The 17,546-nt window shown below is 40.3% G+C and overlaps 2 protein-coding genes across 3 annotated transcripts in view; one reads left to right on the top strand and one right to left on the bottom strand.

The window, feature by feature from the left end:
- Nucleotides 1-902, top strand: part of CUL1 (cullin 1) — a 53,062-nt gene extending 52,160 nt beyond the window's left edge. Inside the window, exon 22 of the mRNA XM_075271255.1 lies at nucleotides 345-902. Within this exon, the coding sequence (XP_075127356.1) occupies nucleotides 345-425 (81 nt within the window). The 3' untranslated portion in view covers nucleotides 426-902. The remainder of the gene's footprint in view (nucleotides 1-344) is intronic.
- An 8,425-nt stretch (nucleotides 903-9,327) lies between these two features.
- Nucleotides 9,328-17,546, bottom strand: part of EZH2 (enhancer of zeste 2 polycomb repressive complex 2 subunit) — a 33,365-nt gene continuing 25,146 nt past the window's right edge. Inside the window, exons 9-20 of one of the 2 annotated variants that reach the window (XM_075271237.1) lie at nucleotides 17,365-17,456; nucleotides 16,659-16,899; nucleotides 16,390-16,559; nucleotides 15,868-15,962; nucleotides 15,648-15,688; nucleotides 15,027-15,152; nucleotides 14,763-14,941; nucleotides 13,220-13,315; nucleotides 12,842-12,923; nucleotides 11,440-11,520; nucleotides 11,264-11,348; nucleotides 9,328-9,597 (exon numbers count right to left, since the gene is read on the bottom strand). In XM_075271237.1, the coding sequence (XP_075127338.1) occupies nucleotides 9,537-9,597; nucleotides 11,264-11,348; nucleotides 11,440-11,520; nucleotides 12,842-12,923; nucleotides 13,220-13,315; nucleotides 14,763-14,941; nucleotides 15,027-15,152; nucleotides 15,648-15,688; nucleotides 15,868-15,962; nucleotides 16,390-16,559; nucleotides 16,659-16,899; nucleotides 17,365-17,456 (1,349 nt within the window). In that variant the 3' untranslated portion in view covers nucleotides 9,328-9,536. Of the gene's footprint in view, nucleotides 9,598-11,263; nucleotides 11,349-11,439; nucleotides 11,521-12,841; nucleotides 12,924-13,219; nucleotides 13,316-14,762; nucleotides 14,942-15,026; nucleotides 15,153-15,647; nucleotides 15,689-15,867; nucleotides 15,963-16,389; nucleotides 16,560-16,658; nucleotides 16,936-17,364; nucleotides 17,457-17,546 lie in introns of both variants that reach the window. The other variant, XM_075271235.1, reaches the window with a different exon arrangement.

Below are 17,546 nucleotides of genomic sequence, written 5' to 3' on the forward strand. Positions count from 1 at the left end.
AATGTTTTTAGTATAAAAAGGACAAAAAAAAATAAACACCTATTCAGCAGAACCCATTATATTCTACGTGGCCCATGAGTGTCTGCTGTTTTAGCGGTTCTGCTCTCCCAAACTATGGTGAGATAATCGCAGATGTGAGTCTAAGCTATAAAGATTAGTGTCGAAATATTTGTATTTAAATATACAAAACTACCATGCAAAACTACCATGTCTAGACACTGCCACCTTGTGGAGATTCAGCTACAGTGCATTGTATTTATCTAGAGCTTTGCAAGGCGCATACAGGGTCATGTATTTTTGCCTGCTACTTTTAGCCACTCACATTTCTTTCTTTTTCCTCCTAGAAATGTATTGACATCCTAATAGAAAAAGAGTATCTAGAGCGTGTGGACGGAGAAAAGGACACTTACAGTTATCTGGCTTGAATGAAATGAAAATTTTATACGTATATTTAGAAATTGCCTGATTGGTTAAATGTCATTGTGTGACACTCTGCAGATAGTTGTGTGATGGAAAGAATGGTGACACAGGAACTTCATAGGAGCGGACATGCTGCCACCTGGTCCAACACTTTTTAATCACACACAAGATGAAAAGGACGCCCAAATGCCAACCTCGGGACTGACACCGTTTCAAGCATGTAAATATGAATATATGGACACCAGTGCGCTTTAATTTAAGAACTGAGGGTAGCCTGTACCCAAACAGAAAAGATGTTTGCATGCTACCACCTCCTTCCTTTTAAATCAGTACATTTGGCTGTACGGGCAACAGATGTCAATGGAGCTAGTCCCTAGTTATATTGGCAGCACAATGAGTATGAATGGACCTAATGTAATCTGCTATGAAATACCATTTGTATAGTGTGTTTAATTTTTTTTTATGTGTGTATGAATAAAACCGATAAAATACACACAACTTTGCTATGTGGTAGTTTTTTTGTTTTGTTTGTCCAATTATAAGCCACAAATATCAGATAAGTGGTGGTCTAACATGAGATAAAGCTGCTATTGTGTAAACTGCAGGCACGAGGGGCACAGACCCTACACAGCTCATAGGCAAGATTGCAGAGTCAGACCCCCACTTATCTGATACTGATGGACTATCTCATACGAATATCATTAATACCGTGACACAGGAAAACATGTTTAGTCTATGGGCCTTTTATAATCTTTGGTTGGAAACCCTTTTATGACTAGGTGTTTTTTTCTTTTGTATCAAAAACATACCGTATACACTTGAGTATTTTTTATGTTTAGTTTTTATGCTGAAAAAGCCCCCCTTGGCTTATACTCGAATGAGGGTCCAACTCGGGGTTGGACTGGCAAGGACCTGCATAAATTAAACAAAGGGGGAGGTCCTTTAGTGCTACAGCAATGATATACCAAGAGAGATGAAAGCTCGGGAGGCCCCTGCTGCTGCCCTGCATCGAGGAGAGGAAGCTAGAATAAAGTGACAGTAGAACACACAGGTACCTGCTGGAGTTACTATTCCTAGTAATGTCAGGCAATTAGGGTTATTTTAGTTTCAGTAACTCCATGTGCCTCACATTAATAGCAGTTAACCCCATCATGTCCCTCATATTAACCCCTGTGTGCCCCATATAAGGGTTACTAATACGTGAGACACATGGGGGTACTAATAAAGGACCTTAATTATGAAGATGCCTAATTATTACCTCAATATATGTCCCACATATCAGTAACTCTTATGTGAGGCACACAGAGGGTTAATGTGAGGGACATGATGGGGTTAACTGCTATTACTATGAGGCACATGGAGATACTAACCTGTGATGCACATGACCATGATGTCTGTTAATGTAATTTTATTGGTATCTATTTAAATTTTTTTTAATTTTCCAGTAGCTGCTGGAATAATGTTTTTAAGTCTATTTCCACTTATTTTGAGGTATTCCCTCATTTAACATGGTTATCTAAATTGTCAGGAAATGTGATGTCCTATGACAAAATGGAGGTCATTTTCGGATTCAGCGCACCAAAAAAACCCAAAAATTACGTGGAATAACCAAAACTGCTCTTGAGAAAATTTTTTTACAGACCTGTGTAATTTGATAAATTTGAAGACAGTTTTACATTTTGTGGCAAATCCTGACGTCTGGGAGTTTTTTTTTCAAAATTTTGTTTTCAGCACACAAAAATACATGGACGGCTTTTTAGTCACAGACCTGTGTAATAGAATAATTTTTACATCAGACGCCATTTTTATGCCTAAAGTGACTTCAGATTTTTATATTTCCCAGTAAATCTAGCTTCCATCTTTGTCCGGACTCCACGAGTGGTAAGGAAGCGGATTTCCATACTAGATGTCAGAAGAATGTTTCTAAAATACTCGGAAGTTTCAGGCTCATTTAACATCAAAACCTGTTTGTTCAGGGTAAAAGCGTCTGAAACTGCAATTCTCTGGATTAAAAAGCCAGATTAAAATCTCTGAATGTTACATCCCCCTCCTAATAACCTAAGAGCTCATTCTATAAGGGCGATGGCAGTGTCTTGTGCTGAGAAGTCACAGGTCACGACATGTTACTGCTAAGATACTAGCTGGAGTCACATAACTTCCCTAATATTCATAGATTGCATGCTGTCTTATAGTCCTACCTTCTGGTGTTCGGGTTGGTAGTGTGAAAATCCAGAATGTGTCTCTTGCTAGTAACTTCTGCCTTGAATCTCTTCCCCTTAGTGGCCTGTGGACTTTCACAATGCCTTTGAACCTTAAAGAACTAAAATTCCCATGATGCACCATGAGATGTTGTTTGGTATATTCACTCTGTCTCTGTATTAGGATACCCAAATGCAGAGAGGTGTTGCATCAAATCTCTCAAATGTTTTTTATGGGCCCCACACAACAGTCGTATACGACCCCCCCCCCCCTTTTTTTTTTTCCCTCATACCCTTCCCCAGAGTTTGATCCCACATTTTGACCCCCTTTTATACCCCATACACACAGTATGACTTTTTTTTTTTTTCAATAAACCCACCCACGGGATAAGACCCAGTGGTTGATAATTTTTACTCTCCTGTCCATGCTCTAGTCCTGGCCACCCTCTGCTGCCACCTCAAGGGTGTGCTGATGCTGAAGAATGCCAGGATGCTGTACATAGAGGAGGCAGTGGAAGGCGACCTGGACAGGTGAGTAAAAATGATCAGCTTTGGTGATGGTACGGGATATGGGTCTGCTAACATGACTATACAGTCCTATGAAAAAGTTTGGGCACCCCTATTAATCTTAATCATTTTTAGCTCTAAATATTTTGGTGTTTGCAGCAGCCATTTCAGTTTGATATATCTAATAACTGATGGACACAGTAATATTTCAGGATTGAAATAAGGTTTATTGTACAAACAGAAAATGTGCAATATGCATTAAACCAAAATTTCACCGGTGCAAAAGTATGGGCACCTCAACAGAAAAGTGACATTAATATTTAGTAGATCCTCCTTTTGCCTCTAGTCACTTCCTGTAGCTTTTAATCAGTTCCTGGATCCTGGATGAAGGTATTTTGGACCATTCCTCTTTACAAAACAATTCAAGTTCAGTTAAGTTTGATGGTGGCCGAGCATGGACAGCCTGCTCTCAAATGATCCCACAGATGTTCAATGATATTCAGGTCTGGGGACTGGGATGGCCATTCCAGAACATTGTAATTGTTCCTCTGCATGAATGCCTGAGTCGATTTGGAGCAGTATTTTGGATCATTGTCTTGCTGAAATATCCATCCCCGGCGTAACTTCAACTTCGTCACTGATTCTTGAACATTATTCTCAAGAATCTGCTGATACTGAGTGGAATCTATTCGACCCTCACCTTTAACAAGATTCCCGGTGCTGGCATTGGCCACACAGCCCCAATGCATGATGGAACCTCCACCAAATTTTACAGTGGGTAGCATGTGTTTTTCTTGGAATGCTGTTTTTTTTTTTGGACGTCATGCATAACGCCTTTTTGTATGACCAAACAACTCAATCTTTGTTTCATCAGTCCACAGGACCTTCTTCCAAAATGAAGCTGGCTTGTCCAAATGTGCTTTTGCATACCTCAGGCGACTCTGTCTGTGGCGTGCTTGCAGAAACGGCTTCTTTCTCATCACTCTCCCATACAGCTTCTCCTTGTGCAAAGTGCGCTGTATAGTTGACTGATGCACAGTGACACCATCTGCAGCAAGATGATGCTGCAGCTCTTTGGAGGTGGTCTATGGATTGTCCTTGACTGTTCTCACCATTCTTCTTCTCTGCCTTTCTGATATTTTTATTTGCTTGCCACTTCTCGGCTTAACAAGAACTGTCCCTGTGGTCTTCCATTTCCTTACTATGTTCCTCACAGTGGAAACTGACAGGTTAAATCTCTGAGACAACGTTTTGTATCCTTCCCCTGAACAACTATGTTGAACAATCTTTGCTTTCAGATCATTTGAGAGCGGGCTGTCCATGTTCGGCGACCATCAAACTTAACTGAACTTGAATTGTTTTGTAAAGAGGAATGGTCCAAAATACCTTCATCCAGGAACTGATTAAAAGCTACAGGAAGCGACTAGAGGCTGTTATCTTTGCAAAAGGAGGATCCACTAAATATTAATGTCACTTTTCTGTTGAGGTGCCCATACTTTTGCACCGGTGAAATTTTGGTTTAATGCATATTGCACATTTTCTGTTAGTACAATAAACCTCATTTCAATCCTGAAATATTACTGTGTCCATCAGTTATTAGATATATCAAACTGAAATGACTGCTGCAAACACCAAAATATTTAGAACTAAAAATGATTAAGATTAATAGGGGTGCCCAAACTTTTTCATAGGACTGTATATCCTAACAGTAGACAATTATATTTTTTCACCAGACTGCACTATTTCAGTAAGGGTTTACCAAACTGTATATCACTTGGATATTTCTCCTTTTTTAATGTAATAACTAATAAAAGTTACGTAGTAGTCACGTTTTATGTTCTGTTCTTGGCAGTCGGGTCAGCTAATAGCAGTTTCCTGATAAAGGCTTGGAAAGATAACATTGAGTTTACTGCAAGTCTGCTGCAAACCCAGGTAATGTAATACACATTTACTGTGAAAATTTGATTTGCATTTATATTAGATTTCATGTAATCTTAAACTCTCTTTGGAAAGGCAATATTTAGTGAGATACTTCATAGTGTCCTGTTCATCAGTCATATCCAGCCCACCAGCTTGTAGAAATATAAAGGAAGTGAGAAGAGGAGAAACTTCTGAGGGAGGGATATGGGAAAATCCCTTTACCTTTTTGTGGTCTTGCTGTCCCTATAAGACGGAGCCTATACCTCCTGTGGTGATGTCACAAAGGAGTCTACAGAGATTTAATTAGTGGCAAGTCTAATTCTGTTTTCTGATTCTTGAAGTGTAAGTCCCTGTGTGTTCTGGTCACATTGACTCAGATTATTCTGATTTTAAAACCAAATATGCAGCTCTTGTACAGGCATAATCAATGTTATTTGTATGACGTGGATGGCTTGTTTCCATGGTCAGTACATTCTTGCATCTTTGGTTTCTTAAATGAACAAGATTGATTTTCCTATTATCTTCTTCTTTTAAGCTGCTTAGTTTCCTATTCAGCGGAAGGATATTTAACCCATCAAAAGTGAGGGAACGCAGTGTATACTCCTCATTTTATACTCCCACCTCTTCAATAAAGCAATGCTTCCCATCTCCAGTCCTATAGTAACCCCAATAGGTCAGGTTATCAGGATATCCTTAGTATTACACGGGAAGCAAAATTGTCCGTGTGGAATTTCCTAATGCATTAACTAAGACATCAGTTAAGAACAACTTCCCTAGTGAGTAGTTCCTGACTGAACACTATAAAGATATATTAAGAAATGAGTCTGGCACAAGAAAATACAGAATCTAAAAACGGGACATTCAGAATAATGGGAGAATTTATCAAACTCTGCTGTTTCCGACTTCTGAATTTGCAATCTAAGGCTAAGGCCCCACGGGCCGTAATTGCAGCGCTGCGGAAAGAACCACGGCGTGAACGCATTGCGGTTCTTTCCAGAGCACTTTCAACAAAAAGTTCGGAGTTTTCCTCCACGGACTTTGTTACAATTATATCTATGGGAAAGCCGATGGCGTTTCCGTAGATATAATTGACATGCTGCGATTTGCAAAGCCGCAATGGCTTTGCAAATCGCAGCGTGTCTGCACTGCGTTTTTTTCCACAAAGTGGGCATGGGATTCGCACAAATCTCATCCCCTTTGTTTGCACTGTAAAATGCCGCGATTTTTGCCACAGCATCTCCGCTGCGGGCAAATTGCGTCCCGTGGGGCCCCGGCCTTAAGAAGTGTTTGGCAGATTAGGCGTGGCCAGCCTGTATAACTACACCAGATTTATGCATTGCGAATTTTAAATAATGAAAAAAAAAAAGTCACGCTTTTGTCCCAGTGAGTGGGTGGTATAGAAATTGGGGAAACATCTCGGAACAGAAGTGTTCTATTCAAATCTTGTTTTCCTCTGTTTAGCAGATCCGTATAATGGATACAAAAAACGGATGTAAATGTATCGCCATCTTTTCACATATTAATAATTGATTTATTAAAAAATTAAATCCATTTTTTTTCAGACAGACACAAAAGTAAGGTATACTATGTTTTTGTGTCCGTCCAAAAAAATGGATATTGATCTCTATGTAAATGCATAGTCATCCATTGTTTGCATCTATTAAATGGATCAGCTTAAAGGATGTAAAAAAAGTTCTGAATGGAGCCTTTCATTGGCACAAATTCCAGCAATACAAACCTGTCTTCACTTCACGATAAATCTCACCCAATGAGCTTGATATAAAACCTGACTCCATAAATTATGAAAGAATTAAAAGAATTGTTAGTTTGTCAACTGAGGGGATCAAGCTCAGGTATCATAAGCAGCATGTAAAGAATTAACAGAATTTTGGTTTTGGCGATTCACATATCAGCAATCCTGATTGTATAACGTAGTTAGTCACGCATCATTTAGCTAATGGTAGTGTGAAACAAGACGGCGTGGATGTAAAATAAATGAAATAATCGAGGGGAGCAAGTTCACATCCATTAATTCAGCGGACTTTTGGTTATTTTGCAATCAATTGCCCAGCCTTAGTACAGGATCAGAAAACCATAGCTTTCTCCTAAGAATCAGCAGTGTGGGGTACTGCAGTCATACAACATTTATTGGGGATCTGATATGTAATACCAGGCATGGACAGGTGCAGTCCTTATTCTGTCAGCCGGGTAGCCATGACTGAAAGCTGGTGCACTGCGCTGGTATTTAGCTGCACACTCCGCTCTGGAATAGGCCCAATGAATGGGCCCACTCTGGAGGAGAGGCGACTCGGACTGAAGAATGAACATCTCGCTGCTTTTTTCCGGGAGCTGGAAAAAAAACACCTGAGCGGCTCCATTGATTTCAACATGAGCCGTCTTTTTGGTCAGGATTTAGAGGCGGATACGGCTTCAAAATCCTGACCAAAAAATGTGTGAACTTTACCCTTATAGGTGCACTAAATTTATCAATCGATGCGACATTTAATACGTGTGATACAAATGGACTTCAAAAAAATCAGCAAGGTGGCATGAGGGATTAGGGAACCAGGTTGAAGCTTGCTTCTTTGGGTGGCGCTACTTATCTCTGCCCTCAAAAATTTACATCCCAGGCGTGGACAGTGGAGCAGGAGATAGCTCTACTGGTAAAAGCTAGTTTAGGGGAACTGGTGCCTTAACCTGGAGGTTTTCCAGAAAAGCTATCAAACATCAGGCACCTTAGATGAGGACCTATTGGTACCCCTCACGAGACACAAACTTACAGATTACAAGAGCCAAACGCTCTCATTGTTGATATTCTTGAAGTGTCCTGAAACATATTTTAATGTATCTCTTCGCTCCACTTCTACTTTTATCTTGTGTCCTCATGCGAGTAATGACAAAAGCCATTCCAGGAAGTCATAGTGGCTCCAGACTGGCCCCAATAGGCCTGGTACACAAATCTCAATCTTCTGCAGACACTCCTTATCCCCTTCCTTTCCCAAGGTCTGTAAATGTTTCCCCCCTACCTAATTACACTGTCATTGCTGGTTGCCAACAGCCCGACTTTTATCTCTGAGCGCACATTGTAAAGACAGAAGAGAGCCAGTCTGTTAGTGTAAAAGTCAGGGATAAACATTAGGGCCCCTTCACACGGAGTATACGCTCACTGATTCTGAACGTGTAACACGTTCTGAGTCAGCGGCGTTAAAACAGATCCCATTGCTTTCTATGGGAGCCGGCATACGTGCGCTCCCCATAGAAATTAATGCTTTTTTTTTTTTTTTTTCCCCCTATTTCTTTCAATGTGATACGCGCGTATCACATTGAAAGCAATAGGGGGGAAAAAGGCAGCCAATTCATTTCTATGGGGAGCGCACGTATGCTGGCATCCATAGAAAGCAATGGGATCTGTTTTAACGCCGCTGACTTGGAACGTGTTACACGTTCAGAATCAGTGAGCGTATACTCCGTGTGAAGGGGCCCTTATACTTGCAGTTAAGTGTCCTATATAAGTTACATAAATGGTTGTAGGCAGGGGAGAAACCTGCCTCTCCATGTAAGTCAGAAGGGGTCTCAGAGAAAGACAAGCGTTTCTTTGAAAACCCTGCATTAATCTATATGGAGCTACTTTTCCAAAAGGTGGCACTAGAGCACATTCCTCTTTTTCCACCAATGAGGTCTTACTTGCATATTCCTTACTATATACGTCAGGCATATTCAGCATGTATAGTCTAAGCTGAAGACTGATTTTTCATTAGTAATGCTCATTTAAAGCATTGCTAAGGGAAAACTTCACACTTTTTTTTTTTTTTTTAAATCACATAAAAGATGTTACAAAAATGTATAAAATCACAAAATCACTTTCCCTACCCCTTATAAAGTTATTGCATAATTCTCACTGTTATTTTTTTTTTCTAAACCATTTCTGAATTCAGCCAGGACAAAAGCCATTAGTAGAGTTACACGTCATATCCACAACAGCCGGGTCCTTCACGAACACTAGGACTTCTCCATGTCACCAGTGACCAAATTACACTTTATCAATTATTAGCCACATAATTTGCTATAGTAGTTTTTGTTTCTGTGCATCATATCAATCCCACAGAATGGAAAGTTGTTGACGCAGTCTGCACAATGTTCGATAAACCGTCACCTGAAATCAGCAAATCCGGTCCATTAGTAGGAAAGCCATAAGTTAAACAGATAAGAAATACAGAAGTTCAAGTATATTTTATTTGAGGTGGGATATGTACCACAATACATTATTGCCAAAAATTCACTGGTACAAAAGAAAGTTTGCAGCTGACAAAAAAAAAAAAAAAAAAGAATAAATTGTTTTTGACATCACTATAAATTAGTTATACAGTACTCAGTAAATTCAGAACTTCCACTCGCATTTTTCATTTCATTCTTTGTAGCTAAAAATTGCGCCAGTATTAGAAATTCCTGAAGAAGGTAAGGCATGGGCTGCAACAAGAGGTAGCTGGTCCATCATGGGATTTCCATTTCTCTCTCAATACCCACATATTTCAGAGCATCGGCTTGGCTATATCTACAAGGAAAAGAAGTTGTATTGTAAGAAATACGCTGATATACAACAAAGTAAAGGCAAAGCCACCTGAATACTCACTAAGAAAACTATTTACTGGCCACACACTTTCATGTCAGAGGCTTAGGTTTGATGCATATAGACACATATTCTGAATGGGGCCATACAGCTGCTTGGTACACAACAGACAAAACGGCCCAGATTTACTAAGAGTGATAGTCAATTCAGGCACTAGTTGAATACAGTGCACTGTCAGCTTTGCCAATATAAGCACAGATGCCAGAGATGGTACAGATATCCCTCCACTGTCAGAAGAGAGAGCCTTACAACCTAGAGCCTAAATCATACTCGCCTGTCCCCACTGCCGTGCCTTTGCTGCTGAAAGTTCTGCACCAAATTTGACTGCTGAGGTCAGACATGGCCAGGACTCAGTGATATCATACTCATACACACACACACACACAAATATATATATATATATATATATATATATATATATATATATATATATATATATATATAATTTTTTTTTTTTTTTTCACCCTCCCTGGCCTCCTCTGGCATTTGTCAAATTCCTGGTGCATTCTTAGACCTCTTTTTCTATCACAGTGGCTGACGCTGGATGGTAAATCTGGTGTATATTTAGACTGTAGTCTAAATGTGTACCACCCTTTAGTTGGTTTACTTTGAGACAAAATTTTACAATACAATTTTTGTGCGTCTTTAAACCACGCCAGAAGCCACACCCCACACGTCTAGCAAGAAAAAAAATTAAAATGTGCCAAGCTGCACCATGTTTACACAGTGTCTAGCCATAACCACAACAGTAAATGTGCACCAATGTTTGTAGGCACGAATACTTCTGTACATACATAGTCTGCAGGGGCAGGTCACAATCTTATTTAGCTGGGGTTTTCAAATAATGTGTAAAAGGACGAATGCCTGATATTTCAGTGTGCAGAAAACAGCTAGTTTTTTGTACTATAGATGACGTGGCATGCAATTGCACAATGTGTTATATTCACATTGTTAAAGTCAAAGCTGAAATACATGCCATACAGCCACCCTAGAAACGTCCATATGGAAGGACAAGGAGTCATCCAGAAGTTCCTGTATGACATCAAATGTCACATTTCCTTTGTTACACATTTAGTTTTGACATCAATGTAATCCAGAGAAACCAAGGAGCGCCTGCTAAGTCGATTAGGTTCATATACAAGGTGCACCGGACTATAAGGCGCAGCACATATAACTTTCAACTTGTATACTGTGATGAGCGAATACTATTCGAAACATCTGTTTCAAATAGCACGCTCCCATTCAAACGAATGGATGTAGCCGGCACACAGACTTTGCCGGCAGCCGGCCGTTTAACCCCCTGCGTGCGGGCCGCTTCCATTCATTTCAATGGGAGTGTGCTATTCGAAATGGATGTTTCAAATAGTATTCGCTCATCTCTAGCCCCCCCGCTCATTCACTCAAGCCCGGCTTGTTTCTTACAATTGTAAGAACTTGTAACTGTAAGAAACAAGTGAAGAATTAACTCATATATAAGGCACACTTTCGATTTCTGAGAAAATCATAGGATTTTATGTGCGCCTTATAGTCCAAAAAATACGGTAATATTTGTAGCTATCAATTAGAATCATTCTTAGTACATAACACCAACCTGTAATCAAAGAATAGTTCTTCACCCGTCTGGATGGCTCTTTTAGCAAATATGCCTATTCTATGGTCTCCATTAACCATCATTACTGAAACAGAAAAAAAACTGGCTGTTATCACATGTCCCCATATTCCCAATTGCATCAGTGCCCAGTTCACATTTTGCTAGGAATCCATTACCTTTTGCATAGCAGTTTGGATTCACAGAGTGGTTTGCAAAACGAATTTTGTTGCCTTTGCGGGTTGCATCGACTACAAAATCTAAAATGAATGAAAAAAAAAAACAGGCAATGAAGACAAATGTCTGAAATAAACAGAAAAGAAATTATCTGCACATTGGAGAAAACCCAAGATGATACCAAAATATTTCTGATCCTTACAAATGTTATTCTTTATGTTTGTGAAATGTGAGGAGTCTGCACAATAGTTTATGCTACATTCTTGTTTCTTAGCTATTGCAGTCATTTCTATACATTGTATGTATTCCCAACTCCCCTACTCTATTCATAGGCCTGCAATATGAATATTTCATCACACTTTATTAAAGCAGAAACAAATTTTCGCAAAACAACATGTAACATCCTGAATAAGGGAATGGTAAAACACAAAAGAGAAAAGATGTAGGTTCAAATAAAGAACAATGAGTGACTTAATCTCTAGGCTGGTTCCAATCACAGAGCCAAACAGATTGTCTATGAAATTTAACTCCAATTGTCTAGGTCCTTGTAAGCTGTAAAAAGCTTTTATTGTGGCATTCAAGGTGTTAAATAGCAGAGGTCAGAAGCTGCCACCATTAGAGTAGGACATTGCCTGTGTATCAGCAGTTACCCAACAGGCTAATGCCATTCACCTCAGGTACAAATCACATTTAGATGCCCATAAAGTTGCCTTGTATGAGCATCAAACTATACATACAGGCTTGTCCTGAAAACAGAGCACAGAATCCGATGCACTTCAACTTCCCCATATAGGCCATGTATCCAACATCACATGTAGTGATTAGAGATGAGCGAGTAGTTTTCGATCAAATACCTCTCCAGCATAGGTATACGTATAAGTTGCCATACCAGGGGTGAACCTTCCCCTTTCGCCGCCCGAGGCGAACGACAGAAAGCTGCCCCCCCCCCCCCCCGGAGGAGGGGGCGTGACTGAGCGGAGGGGCGGGGCTAAGAGAAGGGGTGAGGCTTAGCGGCGTTCGCAGGCAGAGAGCAGGCACGGAGAGGACCTGCTCTCTGCCTGAGCGTGAGGGGAGGCTGCTGGAGCAGCGCTGCTTCAGTGGCCTCCCCAATCCACCGCTCGGTGCTAAGTCCTGGGCTGGCTTAGGTAATCAAAAATGCCGCCCTCCCCCGGGGCCCTGACATAGCGCCGCCTGAAGCGCTCGCTTCAGGTCGCCTCATGGGAGGTGCGGCGCTGGGCCATACACCAGGAGGTTAAGCGCATCGAGTATTCTATGTGTTTAACCCCTTGGTGTTCAGCCGCTTACACATATACCTATGGCAGGGAGGTATTTGATCAAATACTACTCGCTCATCGCTAGTAGTGATCATACAACATACATACATGTAGTACATGTTAGACTTACCATTGTTCAAGTTAAAGAGGAAGCTGCACATGTATTTATCATACACTTTCCCTCTTCGATCTGCTTCATCCTGAGATATAATCTGAAAACAAAAACATTTAACCACTTAATGACCAGCCTAGACCCAATGGAAAGCTACTGTATAAAACAAATAAACTGAACCAGCAGACCACTTTCGAATGCTAGATGTCAGGAGAAAGAAAGGTCAGCCATTTTGGATTACAACACACCAAATCCTATGTTCTAATGGAAGATAAACCATCACATGCAAATTCAGCCCACAGAGTGTACAAGAGTATGAGCTGTCAGGTAAACTACATTAGGCTAACAGATATGTAAAGTACTTTGTGAATAACTTGTCAGACATTTTTAGCATACCTCTCCACAGTATTCAGAAATAAACTCGTTCTTCTGTACAGGATCTTTGATGAAGATTCCCCATCCAGCCACATCAGATGGTGCCAAAAGCAAATGCTAAGAAAACAGGATATCTTAAGTTGCTAGGAGTGAACTACTGAAGTAATGTTGAATGAATGTAAAATTGCATTGCAAAGAAGTAAAGAAAAAAATAAAATCTTAATGAATTTAGAGTTGCTAATGCAATAAATAACATTGCAAATCACAGTTTCAACCTCACTGCGGCAAAGCCGTTCACAGTCGCAAGACAGACATTCAAGTGTGTGAACATAGCAAGCATAAGCCGCAAAAGAAAAAGAATAATAAAAAAAAAAAAATATGTCACAGTACTGCACCTACTGCAAGGCACTCACTCAATGGCAATTCCCTTTCTTTCTAAGCCACAAAGAAATGGAAAACATGAAGAGTAGAGGATTAATGAGACCCGCTCTCACATGGCTGTGTCTCATGACTTGTGGGAGGAATGCAGTCTGAAATGGCCAGCTCACGCTCTGCACCATTCCTAATGTCAAGGCAGCCATACCGCCCATTCACGTGCATCTATTCCAAAAACGCAAGAGGCCTTACCTAGCAATTCTGCATCTTTGCCAAAATTGGACCATATCAGTCTGCAGAATCAAGTGTTATTGAAAAAGGGTGGAGAGGGGCAAACAAAGACAGGGTATTTGTTACATTCCTCTAACCCAAGATAAGGGCAACATTATGTATATGTGACAAATGTCAGGCTAATCTTTAATAATAATAATTCTATATATGTGTCCAGGGCTCTATTAATACAGAGATACAGTGTTAAAGATGGTAGGGGGGAGGCCCTAAAACAAGCTATCCTCTAAGGTGTGGCTCATGACAAACCGGAGGACAAGGTATCTATTAAATGAAATCAAATTTCCCTAAAGGGGTTTTAGTTAGGATAGACCATCCATATCAAATCAGTTGAGGTCTTGCTCAGGACACCCCCATCAGCATACAACAGCTTCCTCCTGCTTATTTGATGTAAGGGATGAGGAGGCCACAAAGCTCGCCAGAGCACCGGGACCCCTTCAAACAGCTGTTCAGTGGAGGTTCAAGGATTCAAAACCCATTGATCTGATATTGATTCCCTATCCTAAGAGTAGGTCATTTAATGAACTACTTCAAAATACAACCTTATACTAAGGGCCACTTCACATAGACATTGATTACGATAAAGACAAGAGGGAGCGGCACCAGGAAAACTCTGCCAGACAGTTCTCAACATTCAGGGGCTCTGGAAGTGTTGGCAATAGTGCAGATTGGTTGAGAACTGGTTGGCAGAGCTCTCCTCTCATAGCTGGATACAGGTAAATAGCCTCATCACAAAAGTCGTTTTTGCATCAAAATACCTAGATCATTTACCTTGATATTTCTTATAGGGCCTACATGTGGCTAGAAATGCAAATGCGTCAACCAACAGCTGGCTGACAGCTTTACCTCAAAGTATTTGCATTTCTAAACTAATATAGGAGATGAGGCAAATGAGCCTAACCTTTTTGGATCCTCGCTGTATGCTGCAATTCTTGCATGACACATTTTTGCTGTCCCAGTGATCAGCAGCACCACAGGTGAGGCATAAGTCTGGGTCACATTCCCGAACAGCAAGGTAACATGGGCACTGCTTGGTGTTACACTGTGCTTTACAACGACATCCTGGGAATCGGTTTTGGCCTTTATCAAGAGAGACAATTAATGAGACGTGTATACGGGAGCCTGAACGTAGATCTTCAAACGTTGCTTTTAACCTTTAACTTACACTCAGAGCTGCACTGACAGAACTTCTCGCAGAAATTCTGGGCAATTACACAGGGGCAGGAGCCATCACAGGGCTGGCGAGGGTGGTCACAAGGCTGGTAATTGTAAACATGATTAGACGAACCATCTGCAAAAATGAAATTGTGAAAAGGTGTAAAGATACAAAAAGTAAAAAAGAAAATACGCTGATAGAACTGGTACAAAAGAGAATAGTGCTGTACTAGCCTTTTATTCATTTGTGTGATTGCCCACAAATCATTTTGTTCTAGAAGCGCTCATAGTTTTATCATTATGTACAGTATTATTATACTTATAATATAGAAATGGTTGTTTAGAGCCTCTCTCTTCCCTACGCATAAACATGGCATCTCACCTTCTCACCTAACATATCTATATTGGATAAGTAGCCATGTATACATTTAGTGAAGAGAGATGTTCTGAACAACAATTTTTTGCATTATTATAAGTTCTGCATTGTTTCAAGTTAAGCCAATGTTAGCCAAGCCTGTGCTGTTTTCCCACATATCCAGGAATTGTGCAGATTAAAACATCTGATGCACAGTAGACAGGAATGTACACTACCATAAGTACCCAACCAAAAGCTCCAAAAATACACACAAACCTTTTTTCAACTGAATTTTCCTACAATGTGCGGCCCACAACCTGCAATAGTGAAAATTCAGTATTAGAAATAAGAAATCACAATAACAAGTATGAACAGAATGGGGCATAAAGTAGGGCACAGAAAACCTGAAGATGTTCCATGAAGTTTGTGGGAAACTTAACATTGTTTATTTGCTGCTGGACACTACATTAGACCGTAGGTTAAATAACAATTGTACCTGTGTTTTCTTTTCTTTTTTCTTGGTGGTGTATCTACATCCTCAGCAAGAACTGGAGCAATGATATTAGATTCCTTTACCCTGAACTCATACACCTGTAACAGATCGTTCAGAAAAGTAAAATATAAAATTACATGACAAAAGACACCATAGACAGATCTTCTGGGAGACATCTGCAACCTCAATATCACTATTTTAAAGACATTTTCCCCACTGCATACACTTATTCCCAATCTGCAGGATACAGAATAAGTGTCTGATCACTGGGGGAAAGCCCATGGCTGGGACCACAAACGTTCAAGAGAATGGTGGGTCTGAAATCCCCCAAGTGCATTGTTAGAAGGTTGCGGCCATGTGCATGCATGGCCATGGTCAACATTTGCTGTCCCCTATATCCCATACCTGTTCCCTTAAGACACTCAGATTTGAATAGAGCAGTGTCAATGAACGCACACCACTGCTGCATTCACATGGGAACCCCCTTTAAGTCATATTGAAAAGCTGTAAAATAGGTCTAATTACCTGTCGGCATGTCTTTGTACCAATCAACCTTGCAATTGCACAGAAGTTGTCATAATAGGTGCCAATGAGAACTCTAAAGAGAGATGCTTCGGCTCCACTCCATTCCACGTTCTCGGGAGCCTCAATATTTGGCTTTATCTTGACTGGCGTTTGGCAACGAGAGTTTGCTTCTTTAGATTCAAAGAAAAATAAAATACAGTTTGATATCAGGCCACTGAGATATGAGTATCTATAAACAGAAGCCACTTAAGTTAATTGAAGTCAATTACCAGAGGAGCTTGAGGTCTCATCTTTCTTTTCTTCTTCTTCTTTATCATTGCTCTCACCACTGGTTTCAGTTCCTGCTTCCCTGTCACTATCTGTGTCCTTTGATTCTGAAACATTAACTGTTGGTGTGCTAGGTCTGCTGGTACTATTGGGAAGTCTACCTCTTCGGCGACCACCAGGACGTTTGGGTGGTGTTTTTATCCTCTCTGCTGTTAAAGCGGCAGCAAATTCTCTTGCTCCTTCCTTTAAATGATATGCATCTTTTGACTGTGGGCTCAACTGAAATGCTTAGTAAATAGCAATCTACATTTGTACAGGTATTCACCATTCTAAAGCTGCCCACAGACATGGGATAAAAGTTATCTGAAATGCTTAAATTCGTCCTAAATATTAATGAGAACAAACCCCTGCAACGGAAGGCATCTGACGAAAATTATGTGAAAATTTTGATTGTGGTTGGCAGAAGCTAGATGTGTATGCCATAACTGAATGACTCTGTCTCTACATGATCATTGCCCCTTTACTGCAAGCCTTCTTTTACTATGGACTCCCTGCTCACTAGTTTATCTGTTCCATTGTCAGCGATACAAATAATCCAACAGACAACGAATCGGCTGCATTACAACCAAACATTATCTCATGTGTATGGCCAGCTTTTTTGAATGGTTTTAAATGAAAAATTGAGCAAATCAGTGAAACTCAACTTACCAAAAGTTGATAACAGCTGGGTCCACAAGGTTTCCCATCATTTGCACCTTCATTATTTTTCCTTTTGTATGTATTGGGAGTGGCATGAAAAGCTTTACAAACACAAAAAAGTAACATGAATTGTAAGTGACTAAAAAAACAAAACAAAACAAAAACAAAACAAAACATTATCCCTTTAAAAA

The sequence above is a fragment of the Leptodactylus fuscus genome, chromosome 4, assembly GCF_031893055.1.
Source record: "Leptodactylus fuscus isolate aLepFus1 chromosome 4, aLepFus1.hap2, whole genome shotgun sequence".
Classification (NCBI taxonomy): domain Eukaryota; kingdom Metazoa; phylum Chordata; class Amphibia; order Anura; family Leptodactylidae; genus Leptodactylus; species Leptodactylus fuscus.